General features: G+C 45.6%; 1 protein-coding gene across 3 annotated transcripts in view; it reads left to right on the top strand.

The window, feature by feature from the left end:
- Positions 1–18,994, top strand: part of Auh (AU RNA binding methylglutaconyl-CoA hydratase) — a 99,489-nt gene that overhangs the window by 14,721 nt on the left and 65,774 nt on the right. For all 3 annotated transcript variants that reach the window (XM_027409894.2, XM_035442974.1, XM_027409895.2), the window contains exon 4: positions 15,735–15,821. In XM_027409894.2, coding sequence (XP_027265695.1) covers positions 15,735–15,821 — 87 coding nt within the window. The remainder of the gene's footprint in view (positions 1–15,734; positions 15,822–18,994) is intronic.

The raw sequence follows: 18,994 nt of genomic DNA, 5'->3' as shown, positions 1-18,994 counted from the left end.
TAATTCTTCTGTTGTATTACCTCACTAAGCGCACAAACGTCCGAGTGTCAGCATGCCAATTAGAAATGTTAAGTGCTGATGCTTAGGGTGAAGACTCTGCCACAGTGTGGGATGCTAATAGCAGAGAGGGTGCATGCAGATGTCCCCAGCGCTACTCCAGCTGCGTGGACTGGGGGAAATACTTTATCTTGAAACTTCGTGAAATGGCAAGTTCATGTCATGGTATTAAGCATATCTTTGAAGTAAAGTTACTCTAAATAAAATACAGAGTGTATAGTATGTTTTTCTGTTTTGATAACTGAAATTGTGGTGGTAACGGAGTTCCTGAATTATTGCTAAAACTGTTGAAGTGAAAGGTAGGGACAGAAGCAAGACTTTACGGAAAGTCAGATAAGCCATGTGAAGGGAAGGGCCTGCCTAAGAGTGGTGGCTGGTGACGAGTTCTCTTGACACTCCTGTGCTTCAGGTGGAGCTCAGAACTTCTCCTATGCTCAGGAGTCTGTAGCCCAGTGCTGTCCTTTCTGAGACCTTGATGGTTTTCTTTGGCTTGACTTCTTACCTAAGACCTCAGTGGAGCAAAGCCCTCTAAGCTCTCTGGAGTCTGAGTGCTTACCTGCTGTCTCAGTGGCTCTGCAGACCAGGCCTAGTGTGTGCTCCCTTGTAGGTTAGAGCCGAGCTTCTGGGCTCATGGCTGGCCTCTTTGGAATATCACTGGAAGATTTGAGTGTGTGTGTGTGTGTGTGTGTGTGTGTGTGTGTGTGTGTGTGTGTGAGAGAGAGAGAGAGAGAGAGAGAGAGAGAGAGAGAGAGAGAGAGAGAGTGTGTGTGTGTGTCGGGGATCAGCCCAGCAAGGACTTGTCTCCTGTGCTTTACAGGATCTGTATATTTGATTTTAAAGTTCATCTCCACCCCCCCTTAAACATGTATGCATGCTCTAATGTCTGTTATTTGAAGATGTTTAAGATCTGTTCAGTTTGTAGGAATATCACCTTTAATGAAATTATGGAAAAGTTCTTAAGGCCAGTCTGCAGGACACATAGAAGCTTCCAGAAGCTAGTCCCTGTTTGTCTTTGTGCCTCTGTCCTAACACCAACTAGTAAATGCCCAGATCTGTTTTTACCATAATGTTCAAAACGTAGCCAACCCTCGCCTTTGCCCCGTTGCAGTTTCTGAACAGGTGACACTCAGTTCTTGGTAGCGATTCCTCTGTGCAAGAGTCTAAATTGAGTGTTTCACTGAATGACACCAGTGTGGGTATTTTCCCCCAAAAGCCAGGGCTGTTTTGCTTCTGCTTTTGAATTCTAGTAAATTGTGTTATGACTAAGGACTCCTCACTAACACCGTCAGCACACGTTGTTAAATGCTGTGTGTTCAGATGTCATGACGGGAATAGAATGTGGGAGTCTGACTGATGAAGAAATCTATTTAAACAGTTGCTTCAGTCTTTGGCTGTTGCCCCGATTGTTATATAGTCAGGTCTGTAGGAGTGAAGGGGCACAGGGTTACTCTGCTGTTTTCTGTTACATGCAGGGTTTTACGTAAAACATTGCTGAACATTTCATTGAGGGTATGAATTATGTGTAATGACATTTACCACTTTTAAGTGTGTAATTGGTGCTTTAGCCATGAGGATACTCATGCTGTACTGAGTGTGTTCATTTGCATAGCTGTCTTCCCTATGTGACCCCCTTAAAAGGCTACTTTGTCTCCCCAGACAAAGGTGTTTGGAACACTGCAGGGGAGGTTGTGGGTTATTTGTGTCTGGCCTGTTTGCCTATGTGTTTCCGTGATTTATATTTTCCTGTTGAGCGTTGCTTCCTGAGCTGCTGGCTTTCTGCTCAGCACATGGTAGTTGCCTGAGGTTTTTACTTTTTAGTTTTCTGTGGACCACATTTTCACCAGTCACTGTTAAGTCACTGTAATGAAATAACGGAGATGATGAACTCTGAAGGAGGAAAGGGTAATTTCGGTTCAGAGTTTTGGAGTTTTCAGTTCTATGCTTCCGGGGCCTTTGGTTGGGCCTGTGGCAGCTCAGGGCATCATGACTGGGATGATGTGAAACATTTTGGAGAGATGTTCACATTTAAACTGCAGTGGTTTCTGGGACATTCAGACAAGTCTTTGTCAGTGTATGGTTTACCTCTGTTGGGTAAGCACTCACTCAGGAGTGGAGTTACCAGGTCTTTTGTAACTGTGCCAACCAAGCACAAGGTTCTGAGTTAGAGGCCAGATCACAAACAAAACAGGACCCCCCAAACTAAGAAGGGGTGTGTGTGTGTGTGTGTGTGTGTGTGTGTGTGTGTGTGTGTGTGTGTAAGAGAGAAAGAGAGACTGTGTCTGAAGTCTTCTCCTGCCCTGGGTCCTGCTGTGTATCCTACCACACATGTCTCTAAGAAGTCTGAGCATCTTGTCGTGTGCCTGTTTTTTGGCACAATGCCAATTCAGATATTTTCTGTGTTTGTCCCTCCCTTCTCCATCACTGCTTCCTCCTCTTTCTCATTCATCGTCTTCTACCCTGCCTCTCCCCACCTCCCTTCCTCTTCCTCATTCATCTTAATAGATGCGGTCTCCCTGTGTAGCTCAGGCTAGCATTGACCTCGTGATTCTCCTGCCTCAGCTTCCCCAGTGCTTGGATTGTGTAGGTATGTGCCACCATCCTTGGCTTCCATATTTTATAGAATGCCTCCTTACTGAGTAGAAGTTCCTTATTTATATTTGAAATAACTGTCTGTTCTTACCTAGCATACTTTACAAATGTTTTCCCCCACTCAGTGGCTTGCCTTTTCTTTTTTCTTTGCACTTTGTTTTCAGCTGAAGGCTGACATCCAGCATTGTTTAGTGATTTGCGCCTTTCTGGTGGCTGCTCTAGAGTTCCAGCTCCTTCCTCCTGATTCCTAGTGCTTTCTTTCCTTTAGGCCTAGGATGGATTCTGAGTTAGGTTTGTGTCTATATAGTGAAGTGTAGGGGTTGAAGTGTTAGGGTACAATAAAATTGTATGTAGTTTCACTTTGGTTCTGTGTAGAGCTCCTTGAGACCATGAAAATGTCTGTGTTTGGTCAAGAGGTAGCCTCTAAATGGATTAGAGGGCTTCATTGGTACCTATGCCTGTATATCCTAGCAAGTGGATAGGAGCCAGAAGTTGTGTTTAGTCATTGTGGGTGCCTGTGAAAGGGTCCTGCTTCAAGAGACTCCTCTATGTGGTGAGGGCTCAGCAGGGATGGATCTGCCCCCCTCGCTTCTGTGGCCTATGTTGATCTAATTCTGAAGGACACCTTATTTGTAATAGAGTTGGATATTGCTTGAGTTCCTTGGGCTGTTTTAGTGAATGAGTTTGGGCTGGGCTTTGAGGGAGACCCCATATTTGCATGCTGGTTGGTCAGAAAGTCTGAATTGCCCTTAAGATTTGTCTTGTGATTGGTATTTGAGTGAAGACAGTCTTGGGTTGATGCCTGTGTGTGCTAGCTTTGGGAGCTTGGATCAGAGTTTAATTGTTGGGTACTGGCTTGGCCAGAGAACTAGAGTATTGGTGTGGATCCCTTTGAGATGGCCTGGGGAACTAGTCTTCAGGCAGGCCTGTGCGGGATTATCTTGATGAGGTTAATTGAGGGCTCCTGCATTCATCCCTGTTCTGCTCCCAGCTGCCTCTAGCTGCTCTCAGTACTTCCCTGCTTTTGGAGCTTGTGCCCTCAGACTGAACCAGAAAAACCCTTTCTCCCTTAGATTGCTTTATCGAGTTATTTTGTCACAGCGACAGGAAAAGAAGCCAAGATGCCCCTTCTGCATCTGGAGTCAGAATTTAGTCTTGCTCACAGGAGCCAGAGTGTCACTTACCAAGGAAGGTCAAGTTGTTCAGGGTAGTGGGTCAGATGGGAGTGGGGGGAGAGTGTAGAGCCTCCACAGCTCCTTTGTCCCTGTCACTCTCCTGAGAAACCAGATGTCCTGACTAACAAGCCCTGGACTTAGTGGTGTTAGTGGGAATCTTAAGTCCTGGCCCACTGGTTGGGTGCTCACTTCACCCCATCACCCCTGCCCATCCTGAGGGGTGGGGTGGGGCCGAAAGCTCTTACCATCTAATCACTGCTTTAGTTTTCTGGTGACAAGTCTAATACTGAAGCTGTGCCCTGTCCCAGGAGAGTCACGTGATCGACATGCCCACCAGCTTGGTTGGGAAGGACTGCTTTGAATAACCAATGGCACCATGACTCCAGAGTTCAAAGTTTGGGGCTCTGTACCAGAAACTTGGAGTCAGGAACAGACATAGCCTTTATCATCCTACAGGTTGCTGCTTATTTATCTTTATTTGACTTACTTATTGCATACTCATGTCCAATTCTTCTAGCAGCTATTTGTTGAAACGGCTTTTTCTCCCCATTGAATTGTTGAGAGACTTCACTAAAAACATCAGATGCTATGTATTCGAGTCTTATCCATATCTCTTTGCTGCTCCATTAATGAGCTGTCTCAGTTACTGGGTTAGGATGTGGACATTGTATTAGTTTATTTTGTTGCTGTTACCAAACACCTGAGAGTGTATCATTTGAAAGGAAAAGAAGTTCACTTAGTTTTGAAAGCTGAAAATCAAAGTTCTGGCAGAACCATCAGGTGTGGTCTCTTGGTGAAGGTTTCCTTGCTGCAGTACTTTCTGGTGGATGATGTTATAGTAGCCCTGTCACTCGTATACTATATACGAGTGACAGGAAACCAGAGAGCTAGTAAGAGCCAGCAGGCTTGCTGTTTTATCCCATCTACTCTCTTGGAGACTAACTGGCTCTGTGAGAACTGTTTGTCTTTGGAGGTAGCACTCCTGCACCCCAGTGATCTGTGCCTTCTGGGCTCCTCTCACAAATGCCCAATACCACTTCTAACCATTCTAAACCATTATGTGGGGGACCCAGCTCCCCAAATATGAGCCCTGGGAGGAGGGTCAAAATTCCAAACCATGGTGGCCATTTGGTTGAATTTATTTTTACACATTGTGTGTGTTTGATGCTATCGTAGGCGGAGTTACTTTTTAATTTCATTTGGTTAGCTCCAGCCTGCTTACAGTTGATGATGTCAAAAAGATTTTTCTTGACCTGTTTCCTAGAGATTAAAGACAAAAACAAAATAAAAAAACCCTCATGGGCATGAATTGAATTTTGCCTGACTCTAGATGGTTGTGTTTTTGTTCATCCTGCTGGTGAAGTTACATTAGTGATTGAGCCCTGAATAAGGCCTCTTGGTCATGGTGCATTTGGGCAGCATGTAGAGTCATGATTCGCTAAAGTGAACGAGGAAGTCTGAAGTTAGCTCGCGTCCTCTCCTGTCCCGTTCCGACTGCCGGCGACGGCCGGGTATGGGCATCAGGACAGCTTCTCTCTTGAATGCCAGGGTAAAGCCAGGCTCAGAATGCTGCTTCTGGCTTTCTGGAATCTTTAGTACTTCTTAGCTGGTTGCTAAATTTACCGAAGAAGCTGCCTGGCCTCAGGTTTCCTTAGTGGGAAGATTTTAACTGTGAATTTGATGTCATTAGCAGACGTAGCGCAGTTCCAGTTACCTGTTTCTTTTGGGAGAACTTCATTGGTTTGTGTTTTTTTTTTTTGTTTTGTTTTGTTTTTCTTTTTTCTTAAGTACATTGTTGTCAGAGTTTTCAAATTTATTAGCGTCAAGCTGTTCCCTGTCCTCCTTGTGCTTTTAATGTCTGTGGAATCTGTAGTTCCTCCCTGTATTTTAGTGTGAGACAGGACCTGTAGCACAGTCCGGCCTTGACCTCACAGTTGTCCTGTGGCTCCTTTCTTAGCTGTAGGGCTGCAGGCATCACCACTGTGCTCCACCCTTTTCTCTTTCTGCTTGTTGGTTTTTTTGTTTGTTTGTTTGTTTGTTTGTTTTTTTTTTTTTTTTTTTTTTTTTTTTTTTTTTTTGCAACAGGGTCTTCTTCACCTGCAGATCTGTATGGCCTTCAACTTTGCATCCTTTTGCCTAAGCCTCCCGAGTGCTGAGATTACAGACATGTCCAGTGTTTTTTTCAATCTTGATAAATTTTGTCTTTTTTCCTCAAAATATTGGCAAATAGTTATTTCACCTATCCTTTTAAAAGCTAGTTTCGTTGATTTGTCTTTTTCTTTTCTGTTCTGTTGGCTTATTTCTCTGTGTGCTTTGGACTTAATCTTTCATTTCTCTTAAGATCTGGCATTTGAGGCCTCCTTTTATCGTGTGACCTTTCACTGTTAATGTGCCTTTCCTCTCTTCCTTTGAACACGCCAGGATTCCATTAACTCAGGACTCCTGTTGGTTCCAAGGAAGTAATTGATTGGCTGTCATTAACTTCTAACTCTGTTTCCATTTTCAGCAGATCTACTGAATCACTGTCCCAGATTTTGTACATACCGTTTTCTTAGCACATAGGAAATACCCATTAGTAATGACGTTGCTGGTTCATCTTGCCTTCCACACCTGTCCACTCAGCACTTTCCCCCACACAGCCCAAGTGATCTAAGCACTCTGCTCCTGCCCAGCAGCGCTGTCTGGGTGCAGGCTGAGGCCCTGACCTGCCCGTGCCCGACCTCTCCTCTTACATGCAAAGGGACCCCGCAGATGTAAATTGCAAATCTTTGTGATGGGAGACTTAACTGCTTCATCCCCTGGGTCCATGTAAGATCCAGTGTCCCCCAAAGATGGAGGCAGGGGAACTTCAACAACAAGAAATGATACTGGGAGCCTGAAGTCACAGTCACACAAGGAGGGGGCTCAAGCCCACAGAAAGCCTGTCTGGAGAAACTGGGAGGGGCGGACACTTAGCCTACCTACCCTGGTGTCTCCAGAATCGCAGGCCTGCCAGCCCACCTAAAGATACTGGGGGATGCCCCACCTAGAGATAATGGTGGATGCACCTCATCTGTGGTCACTTTCCTAGCAACAGCAGGGCAGCTCAGTGTTAGGTTTCACCTGCTCTGGCCACATACTCTTCTGCGTGGATTCCTGCCTTTCTCCTTCTCTGTCACCACCACCCCACAGCTCTTTTTCTCTGCCAGGCAAAGCTCATTTTCTTCCCTAACTCAGTGTACTGAGTGATTGGAAAGTGTTGGCCTGGGATCTTATAGCCTTAGCGAGGTTTCCTAACCACCTATTTTCTTTCCTTAAAAGTTTATTGATGCCATAGAATTGGCGGTGAAGTTAAGAGCACTTGCTGTAGGTGCAGAGCACCTGAGCTTGGTTCCCAGCACCCACATCAGCCTGTAGCCCCAGTGTGTGCACGCACTTCATGTGAGTTTACCTACACACACACACACACACACACACACACACACACGAAACAGTAAAAGTAAGTCCACCATGCTGTTTGAGGCAGGGTCTCTCACCGAAGCTGGACTCACTGATTCAGCTAAGGTGTTTGGGCACTGAGCTTCAGGGGCCCTTTGGTGCCCTCCCATTTTGGAAGTGTGCTTCCAACTCAGATCCTCCTGCTTGAGGGACCTTTCCACTCCACACCCTTCTGACCAGATCGTTAGGAGCTTGTTTGTAAGGTGTTGATGGTAGTGCGGAGAGTTCACCACCCTGGAATATACAGTCCTAAAAAGGCTGTTTTGAAAAGTATGCAAGTTATTTCCCCTTCAGTGTGGTTGTGTTGCAGTCTAAATTTAGGTTTCCTCATTTCATTTTCTTTTGAATATATAAATATTAACAAGGTTTCAGAAGTTAGATCTGCAAAGGTAGCATCTTAGAAATGTCTGTATTCTCACTGCTGCACCTTTCTTTTTCTTTTTTTTTTTATGTTTTAATTTTTTCCGAGAGACAGGGTTTCACTGTGTAGTTCTAGCTGTCCTGCAACTCACTCTGAAGACCAGGCTGGCCTCGAACTCAGAGGTCCTCCTGCTTCTGCCTCTGGAGTGCTGGGATTAAAGGCGTGCGCCACCAACGCCAGCCCTGCATGCTTACTTTTGCCAGTTAATAGTACATTCTAGACATCACTCCATGTTAGTTCCCAGAGCTGTGAAGATGACCCCTGTGAGAATGGGTGAGTGGGACTCTTTCCAGGAACCCTGGTCAGTGTGCATGTGTCGGGGTAATTCATCTTGTGAAGAAAGAAGCCCTGAAGTAGACAGAGGTTTGGGTGTCTGGTCAAAGCAGAAATCGAGAGCAGGGGCACACCCAGGAAACCTGAAGTGCTGTCCATCTGAGCCTTGAATCCGGTGAGTCCTGCACCACAGCTGCCCTTTGCTCCATCTGGGGCCTGCCTCAGGATTTTGTTAGGCAGTTTTGTTAAAGATGGAAACTCTCTGTTTAATTAGAGGCCAAGGAGTCTCTGTCCTGGAGGGGATCTAGGCAGCTCATTTGCATGTGTTGCTGGAGACCTGGTAGGCCACCAGGTCCTGCACCAGCTTGCGCCTTAGCTTCACCTGCTGCTCTCTCTCACTTCAGACTGTCTAGAAATTTCCTGTAATGACCGGTTTAGCTCTTGGGGCCCCTACTGGTCAAGGTCACCCCCCCAGATATTACAGTAGTTTATGTAGCAAAAAGTTCCATAGAAATGCATATGATGTGCTATGTGCTATCTCATAGTAAAACAGGCCCTTTGGGGGGTGGGGGCGGCCTGGACCTCTCTGCTGAAAAGCCAACCATTCCTAGGGTTCCAACACTTGCTTTTGCCTCCTGTGGCCACTGTCCCTGTGTTTTCTGTTGCCCATTAGTGCCATCTCCACACACCCACTGTTTACAAGGTTCATAAAGGGACCAGAGCCCCTCAGTGTTCTCGGACATTGTATACCAACATTTAATTTCAGTGGTAACTTCTTGTCTATAAATCCCTTCACCTTGGGAGGATGGACCTTGTTCATGACAGCTCCTGGGCAGACTTGGCATGGCTGTGAAGGAGGGGCAGCTATGAGCATAGGCTCTGTGGCTTAAGGTGACTTCCACAGAGTGGAGATAGCATTTCAACCAAGTTATCAATGTATAACTGGCTGACATCTGGTGGGTGATGAGCTCGCAACATCCTGCAACAGATAAAAACTCATAAATGACCCAGAAGTGTGGCCATCGGATGGATTCCCAGAAGCTAGTGACTCTGAGTTTGTCTGAAGGGCCTTCATGGCCACCGGAAGCTTCAGCAGCTCCAGGCCTCCCCCATGTGTGGCTTTGTTGATAGAGGATTTTTGCCCTAATACAGGGTAGAGCCTTCAGATGGCTGAATTAGCTAACCAGGGCCTACCCAGAGGGGCCTTGGGTTTGGGGGCTCTTCATATTCACATTCGGTAAAAGAACAGAGTTAAGCAAATGGGGGAGAAGGAGGAGAGGAGACGGGAAGGCAGTTGCTCACCTAAACTGTCTACTTGAGGGCCCAGTTTGAAGGCTGGGGCATGGCAGGCTTGGTGGAGCGCCTGTCTGCCATGTGCAAAGCTTTGCTTTCTTCCCATGGTGAATTCTCATAAGCCCAGCACTTGGTGGAGACAGGAGGTCACAAGTTCAAGATCATCCTTGGGGCTCAGCAAGTCTGAGATCAGCCTGTGCTTCATGAAACTCAAAGGGAAGCCTGGGCTGGGGTTGAAGCTCATGTAACATTGGGAAGGGGCCTGGCGATTCTTGTAAGTTTCCACTTTCTGAGTTTTGTAAATTTTATTTACTTCCTGAGTCTGAAGAGCCTTCTCCCCAGGAGGGGCTGCTTCAGCTCTGTTGCCAAGCAACAGGAAGGCATGGCTCCTGTGCATTCTTTCCCAAACTTCCCCAGCTTCTCAGTAGGTTACAGGGTTGAGCAGTAGGCTCTTTCTGAGTTGCCCTTCTTGTACAAAGGAAGTCAGTCCCAGTCTGCACTGTATTTTCCAGGGAGAGGAAAGAGCCTTTGAGTTACTGAGGGAGGCCTATACAAGTGCGACACTGAACACTCCCCTGGGGTCCTTATTCTGGTGATTTCCAGTCCTCCACTTTCAGCATCACTTACAGGCTGTTGAGTGTTGACATGGACTGTCAGATATTTCTTGATGGCTGTGTGATTATTTTCCCAAGCAGTCAGCTGAATGATCCTGCTGTAATAAAACTCCTTCCTGCGTACTGTGGAATATTTTTCTCAGCATGAGTCAAATTGAAAGTAAACCCTGCCCCGTTCTAGCAAGAAGTGGTTTCCATACAAAGAAAATGAAGTCTTGAGATGGTGGGAAGATGAGATAGTGAGAAGATGGGAGATGGTTCCCAACAAGATATACTTGAAAGCACATGATTTTACATTTAGTCTCTCAGTTACTAGGATTCTAGTTCATATACGATGTGCTCAGCTGTATTAATAGTATTGGTGATGGAATTCAATCAAGAAGAACTCTCATTTAAAGCTACAGGGAAATTAACAACACTTTAGTACACGCTTACTGGCAAAAAATATGATGGAGTTATGAGTAAAGATTTCCAAGCATGAAGCCCAGTTGTGTCAGCGTAGTTTTAAACTGCTGTGGTGTGACTGTGCTCTGTGGGGAATTCAGGCAGGTGGGGGTGCCACTGTGCTGGTGGTGGTGGCCTTTCTAGATTATTGTCTCAGGACAGGGGGTGCTTCTCTTCCAGAATGGGTTCATTCTGTAGTGCCGAGGGCATCTTTGCTGAGGGCGGGCTCTGCGCAGAGGGGCCCTGCCTCACCCTTGCACTTCCTGCGGGGACAGTGGGCACCGTGCTGCAGTCGTCTCTGTCACCGTTTCTCCCTTTCCCTCTGTTTCTTCATACAGGTAATTGATTGTACTATCAGTTGTGCTATTGACAGAGGGCTATTGAAAGTTGTCTGTGATGGAGCTTTGTCACTTTCTTCCTGACTGTTTCCCTGATATATTTTGGGGACTTTCTTGCTATGTGAGTCAACAACTTAGAGGGAGTGTGTGTGTGTGTGTGTGTGTGTGTGAGTGTATGTGTGTGTATGAGTGTGTGTGTGTGTGAGTATGAGTGTGTGTGTGAGTATGAGTGTGTGAGTATGAGTGTGTGTGTATGAGTGTGTGTGTGAGTGTGTGTATGTGTGTATGAGTGTGTGTATGAGTGTGTGTATGAGTGTGAGTGTGTGTGTGTGTGTGTGTGTGTGTGTGTGTGTGTGTGTGTGTGTGTGTGTGTGAAAACCGGCATGCATGTACCATACATGCCTGTGGAGGTTAGAGAACACTTGCAGAAGTTGGTTGTCTTCTTCCATTTGGGATCTAGGATTGAACTTGGGTCATCAGTCTTGCCTGGCAAGCACTTTACCCACAAAGTAGTAGATTATCTTACTTGTCACAGAACAGTGACCTTTGGCTTAGTGTGCTTTTTACCCTTTATTTTAGCTGTTCTTTGTTCCTATATTTTTTAAGCAATATAAAAAGTAAGATTGGGCATACTTGGGAACTAGAGATGAAGTTTGCTGTTGATGAAGACTTTGTGACATTGCTGACATGGCAACACAAGCAAGTTTCAGGACTTAGTTGTGAAGGCAGTGATTAGTATTTGAATCACTCACGAAAGATCATCACTCACATATGCAAAAGCAAGAGCATTTATTTCTTGAGAGAAAATTCCTGCATTCAGGAATGAGCTATACAACAAAATGGGAATGACCCTGAGAAGCTTGCAGGCTCCTTTTATACACAGCTAGGGGAATTCCAGGGACAGCTAGGTCATCTCCAGCAAACATGATTTGATAAGCAAGGAACAGTTACATTAATTTAAATTTGATTGGCTATGGCAGTTTTGGACATATCAGGTCAAGCCTGGACAAGTCCAGACATGTCTTTTTTGGGGGGGAGTTGCTGGCTCCAGTCCATGGTCCCTCCAAGAAATGCCAGCTCGGCCACAGGAAACACAGGAAACTGAAACCAAAGCCTAGTCTGCTGGCCTGTCACTCCAAGGTGGGTCATGGCGCCTGTCAAGCCATGCATGGGACAGCTCCTCAGCCATTCCAGGGCCAGGATAGGGTAGGCCACAGGGCTTGGGAGTGGCCAGTGAGGAGGCTGTGGTCCTGGTCTCACTGGAAAATGGCCAAGTGACAAACCAGAAGCAGAGCTGGGGGCCTGTGCCAAAGGCTGCGCCATGGCAAGAGGGAGCTGCTGGCTAGGGCCAGGCCCCAGGTTTGTGACTATCACTGCAGCTTAGTGCTGGCTCCGACAGGACCATTTGGGAACCCCTCCTGCTGTGGGTAAATGCTGTAAAGGGCCCCTGCAGGCAGGACTCAGTGAATGAGGTGAACTCCTTTCGGGGTGTCTTTAGGAAAGGAATAAAGTCAGGGCTATCACTACAAGCTGGGGGCCAGCCTGGTCTACACTCTAAGACCCTGTCTCTAAAAAGAAGCCCTGCCCGTGAGCAGCTTCCACTTGGATGAGTTCACAGCAATAGGTTCTCAGCAAGGTCCATAGGTGGAAGGAGTCTACCTTGCTGAAGGTTCAGGTGGTTATGAGCAGTCATCACCTAAGACAGGCATATGGAGATGCCCTGGGGTCCTGGAATCCTGGTTAGGAGCAGCAGTAGAATAAAGGACAGACACACTAGGGTAAAGCTAATGTCTGGTGGGGTTGCAGGAAAAGGGTTAGCTAGTATAGTTAGATAGGTCTCTGAAGATGAGTAGTCTCAGGCTGTAAGCACCCAGGAGGAAGAAGCTGCAATTGCTAGTCTTTGCTGCATTGGCCATTTGCTTTCATTCCTCATGAGTCTTGTAACAGAATGGCCAATTTCCCTTGGGTCCAAGGCGTTGGAGTCCAACATGGCCACATCCATTTCAACAGTGCACATTCACTGAGAACATCACTCACTTAGGGCTTCCTCTACTCCCTACATTGAGATGGGATGCCCTTGCTTCCTTATTAAACTATTGCAGAGCCCATAGCTTCTATATGCACCGGGAAATTAAAAACATCCATGCAGTCTGCTTTGTGTGAGAGTCAATCTCCTGTAGTGGTCTGACAAAGAACCCACAGTGTTGTTGAGGTGGAGTGGTGGCTGTTGTCTTTGCCAGCTTCTGTCACTGACAAATCCTGGAGATAGTCATTTATGAAGAGAGAGGGTTGTTCTGGCTGAGAATCATGGAAGTTTCCAATCCATGACTGGTTGGTTCGTTGGGCTGAGTGGATGGGCAGGCAGCAGGAGCAAATGGGCAGAGCAGTTACTCACTTCTCAGGAAGGAGAAGAGGTTCCTTCAAGGGTGTCCTCTCAATGACTTAAGACTTTCTGGGTGATGAAGCCTCGTCAGGGCATATCTTTGGAAAACTCCACAACCCCCTAAAACTCTTAACTCCCTAAACCACAGCTGTTAGGTAATGTCCATATTGATGGACTAGATTTAATAACCCATTCTGTAGTGTTTATGTACTTCAGAACATCATGTCATGTGTGATAAATATGTAAAATTTTACCAGGCTTAGATAAATTAGTTAAAACTACAAACAAGAATGTGGTTTAGGGATATAAAGCATTCAAAGTGGTTATGTGGGGTTGGTGGGTTCATTTGTAACACTGTACCATTAGGATGGGTGTGTGTTCCAGTCACATGGGGTTGGCACATTCATCTGTAACACTGTACTGTTAGGAGGGAGTGTGTTCCAGTCACGTGGGGTTGGTGGGTTCATCTGTAACACTGTACTGTTAGGATGGATGTGTGTTCCCATCAGGGCTGCTGTACTATTGTAGTACTTAGGGTTGGGCAGCATGTGCTCAGGGTTGGTCTTGAACCATTTTGGATGCCTGATAGATCTTCATAATTATTTTTTCCATGAAGAATTACAATGTATGCTGGGTGGTGGTGGCACACGCCTTTAAGCCCAGCACTCGGGGAGGCAGGAGGCAGAGGCAGGCGATCTCTATGAGTTCGAGACCAGCCTGGTCTACAAGAGCTAGTTCCTGGACAGCCTCCAAAGCCACAGAGAAACCCTGTCTCAAAAAACAAAAAACAAAAAACAACAACAACAAAAAAGAATTACAATGTAACGAGGAAGAAAGATTTTAGCAAGGTCTAAAGACAGTTAAAGTGATTCATACATTCTCTAAAGGAGGAATGGGTGACCCAGTTCAAATGTAAGGTGTTTCCTGGCTCTTTTTGCTGGTTTGTGATTTTTCAGTCGCTGGAGCTTTGCTCATTTCAGGTCTCTCTTATGTAGCTTCCTCAGCCTTCCCAGAACTGAAGAGAGTAGGGGCTGGCTGTGGTTTGTGACTTGGCCAAAGGGAATGCTGTGACTGCTTTGATCTTTATCCAGACCACTAGAACTTTGTGTGTTATGTGCAGTAAGGCATTTTGCTGTTTGGAGTCTGAAGTAACTCCTCCTTCGCACCTTGGACTAACTGATGCAGGAGGTCAGTTCTCCTTCTGTCTGGCATTCAGTATAGCTTTCCCACTAACCTTAATCATTTCTGAAAGCATTCATCTTTTAATTTATGAGTGCTTTACCTGCATGCATGTATGTGTACTGCAAGCATGCTTGCTGCCCACAGAGGCCAGAAGATGAGATTGAATTTCCTGGAACTGGAGTTGCAGGTGGTTGCGAGCCAGTATGTAAGTACTGGGACCTAAGTCAGGGTCCTCTACAGAGCATGGAGGGCTCTCAGCTGCTGAGCCATCTCTCTAGCCTGGCTTTTGTTTTGAAGTTGAGAGGTTTGTGTCTCATCTCTTCACCAGGACATGTAGAGCTATTAATTGGCCTCATTTCAAAATTGCATCTAGATAAGTTCTCTGTCTTACCTGAGCGTGATTCATGGTAACACGAAACAGTTATAATGGAAGCATCAAAGCTCACTACTTTTTAAATTTAATTTAGTGTATGTGCTCCACAAGTGTAAGGACTTAAGTTTGGATGCTTAGCACTCTTGTAAAAATCTAAGTGTAAAGATGCATGTGCAGTCCTAGTACTAGGGATGTGGAGACAGGAGGATCCCAAGTTTGTCACTGTCTTATTGAGGTCCCTTTTATAAGAGTGTGTCCCAGGTATGTTAACCCTCTGTTAGTGCAGTTTAGGCCTTTCCTTGTGCTGCACTGCACATGATTGCCTGTCTTTTGACTGTCTCTCTGAGATCCCAGTGGCCTGTGTTGAGCTGATTCCAGTTCTCCTCCCGTGAAGAAGGTTTGTGCAACTCCCCTGGGTACTATGCATAGTTGTAGTCTGTAGTGAATTAAGGAGAGTGAGCAGCCATGCCAGTGCTGTGTACTTTGTTTGTTTCAATGGAAGCTTTTGGTGAAACCCTGTCTTGTTGAACTCAGAGTGATTGACCCTCTAAGGAACTCTAGAGGTTTGTTTTTATCTGTTCTAAAGTTAGCATTTGTGCAATAAAGCCATAATTATGAAATCATCCCTTGACTTTAATCCAGCACTTCTCAGGTTGGGTTTACAGTCACCATGGTGACTTCATTGTACTTTGCCATTTCACTGCTTTGGCCATGAGTCCAGAGCAGAGGTGGGTAAAACTCCAGTATGTCTTCAAAGATGTAGGTGCCAGCACCAGTCTGAAGTCTTTTGTGACAGGGCCATTGTGTTTGTGACTTTTTAGTGAATAAATGAGTACTTGGAAGGCTTCTTAGCTTGAGTTTGTGTAGAGCAGCAGTGGTCAGTGGGTGTAACATGGTCATTCTCCGAGGACGAAGGGTGCCGAGAGCAGAAAGCTGAAGGATATTGCTGCAGGCCCTCTGATCAGCACGGAGAAATAGGCCTGCTTTCCTTGCAGTGCTCAGAGAAACTCAGGGGGCCTTCACATGGGTGGCATGAGTCCTGAGAAAATGTCTAATTTTTTGCTTCACAATTGTGCTTATGTGGTCATCTCATTTGTAACCACACTGTCTTACAGGTGCTGACCTTAAGGAAAGAGCCAAAATGCATTCCAGTGAAGTCGGCCCCTTTGTCTCCAAGATACGAGCAGTAATCAATGACATTGGTGAGCACAGTCACATCTCCATGGGCTTAACATGGGCTCCATGTCACATTGTTTTTCTGTGCTGCGGTCAAGTGCACTTAGATCATCATGAGCTTAACATGGGCTCCATGTCACATTGTTTTTCTGTGCTGCGGTCAAGTGCACTTAGATCATCATGAGCTGTGGCTGCTGGAGCACTTTATGTATTGCATTGAAAAGCTAATGTGAGATGTGAGGACTTGAGTTTGATCCCCAGGACACATGTGAAAAGCTGGGTGCCTCAGTGTGTGCCTGTGATCCCAGCACTGGGGAAGCAGGCAGATACTAACTCAGAAAGCATGTAGAGAGTGACGAGGGAAGACGTTTGTCATGACCTCTGCCCCCCTCCACCATGTACGCACGCACGCACACACACACACACACACACACACACACACACACACACACACACTCTTCCTCTTTTTTCTCTTCTTTAAATTTTTGACTTGTAGATTATTAACCAAGAGTTAGGCAAGTGATGCAAGCTTGTGGAGTGAACATTCAGGATCTGCATGAGGCAGAAGGATGCCAGCTGAGGTTACAGAGTGACAGCCCACCAAACCTCTTTCTCAGAAAAATAAAACAACAACAACAAAAAATAACTAATAACAGAAAGATAAAGAAGATTGTTAGTTATTGCTCTTAAAACTATTATCTCAACATACACATTGACAAATCTGGCAGTATTAGTAAAATTAGCATTGCTGATATTTTCATCACTTTGCTGTGAATTAAAAGGACCAAAACTGGTAAATAATTAAAAAAAAAAAAAGGGACCTAAACAACATGACTGGCAAATTTGATTTAATAGACTCAACCCTAAACCAGAGAGTGTATCATTTTCACAGAATCTTTGTAAAGCTGTGTAGAGCCAGAACTGAAAGTCAGAAAAATGATACATGGAGAGGTTCTTGGTTCACAGTACAGGTAAGTTAGAAACAAAATAAGCAGGTTTAAGACTCTTGTCCTTAGAAATGGAAGAGGAACTTGGGCTGAGTTGTGAGTCAGAGGAGAAGCTATGCGAGAACTCAGAGCCTGGATGGTTAGATTACTGTGTCTAAATTCATGAGACTTGGTGTAAAACGCTCCAGGGACATTCTCAACCTGAAGTGTGTGGTGACATATTGTTTATGAGCTAAGAAAGCCACTGGAGATGAGTTTTTAAAGTCAGATGCATTAGTCAGCTATAGAAACTCGGCAGTGGCGGCACACATCTTTAATCCCAGGAGACAGGCAGATGGATCTCTCTGAGTTCAAGGCCACCCTGCCCTACACAAGACTGAAGAGTAACAGAGCTCCTACCTTTGATCCTAGCACTTGGGATCCCATGTTTTTAATCCCAGAACTAGGGAGTTGGAGATGGGAGAATATGGCTAGGTAGAGAAAGGAATATAAGAAGGAGGAGACAGGAATTCAGAGCCTTTTGCTTCTCAGGATTCATGGAGACAGGATGGCCATTTCAGCTGGGTAGAGGTAAGAGCTACTGGCTTGGCTGCTTTGCTTTTCTGATCTTCAGCTTGAAACTTGAACCCCAGTATCTCTCTCTGGTTTTTTTTTATTTTTCGTGCTTACATTAAGTTCATGTCAGGGAGAGAAAACCCACTGATCATAAATAGCTAGGTGTTAGCAAAGGTGAAAAGGCAAGGCAGACGTTTTAGGAAAGCAGCAATGAAAGGGCCAGAAGTTAGTGACACACAGACAAAGAGTGACAGGCCAGGTCCAGCTGCTCCTGAGAGCATGGTGTTTAGTAACATTCTGACACAGAAACTGCAGAGAATGTGAAGTAATGAAAAACTATCATGGCAAAACTCAATGCCAATAGATGTGAAAGAAGAAATTGAGCCAGCTGTTAAGTTCTGAGACCCCTTTTCCCCAACCCCTCTCATCTCCTGCCATGCCACACCCACAGAAGGCTCAGCTTAAATGTCAGGAACTTCTATCTCAGATGTCATGGAGCTGTTAGAAGGAGTCTTTACATCCCTGTAGCCTTTCCACAGGACAGTACCACGGGAGTCGGGTAATGAACACACAACAGTGCAGTTTTTATGCTTAAACCCAACAGAAATTGTGGAAGCAAGCTGATGTCTGTGGGAATTTGGGTAAGACCTGCATATTGAGGGAAAAGACAAAGTTGGGTGTTCCTAGAAATGTGAGGGTGGTTTCCATTGGAAAAAGCTAAATTTAATTCATGACATTAGGCAATTAAAAACAATCATATGCTCACCTTAGTATAGTAAGAAAAGCATTTGAGAACTGTCAGCCTGTATTCATGGAAAAGCTTCGGAAATGGGAATAGATTTTTCTCAGCCTGAGTCAATACCTGTTTCTTCATGGTAAAATGTTCAAAGCTGTCCCCTGAACTGAGAAGCAAGCTGGGAGAGACTGTGGTGGCCTCTGTCAACACTGTTCCAAAGTCCTGCCTCTGGAGAAAGGAGGGAAACAACCAAAATAAAGACTGAGAAAGAAAAAAGCCAAACCCCAAAAGATGAAGCATTAAAAAGTAGAATATTGTGTCAAGCTGGCAGGGCGTGGGGCCTGTATGAAAAACAATCACTATGTCAGCAGCAGGCAAGAGCTGTCATTGTCGGTGCCCCAAAGGATGGCATTGACTCTACAAGTGACAGTGGGTCTAGAGCGCTTGAAGCCTGTGCAGTGACGAAACTGTCTTGTGAGGCAGAGGTGTGTGTGGGGTCCCACGTCCTCCCGCTTTCATTCTAGCTCTGATCTCTGTGAGGGACTTGAGCAGAGCCAGGGTTTAAGTCCCTAAACAGAAAGGACAAGGAGCCTTGCTGAAGTGACACTGCAGACTGCTTAGTATACACAAATCAGGGTGCTGTGCTGCTTGCTTTGGGCACACAGTGACCCGACCCCTCCTGGTGGGGCAGCAGATGGGACTTGCTGGGAATGGCAGACTGTTGATTTGCCCAGAGAGGAAACTAGAATTAAGATGGAGTGAGTGAGTTTCTTCAAAAAGGGAAGAAATGGTGAACCAGTTCTGTCAATATTAAATGTAAGAACGTCAGTTCATTAAAATGTACCGGGAGAAGTGCTTGAAAGAGCTGTCAGAAGATCTCTGTGTGTGTGTTGATTGATAGACAGCTTGGAAGCCTTCGAGAGGACACTCTGGGGAAGTGGATGCAAAGCCCCTTCCCTAA

The sequence above is a fragment of the Cricetulus griseus genome, chromosome 3, assembly GCF_003668045.3.
Source record: "Cricetulus griseus strain 17A/GY chromosome 3, alternate assembly CriGri-PICRH-1.0, whole genome shotgun sequence".
NCBI lineage: Eukaryota > Metazoa > Chordata > Mammalia > Rodentia > Cricetidae > Cricetulus > Cricetulus griseus.
Note: the sequence above shows the minus strand (reverse complement) of the source record. Positions and strands in the feature narration are given on the sequence as shown.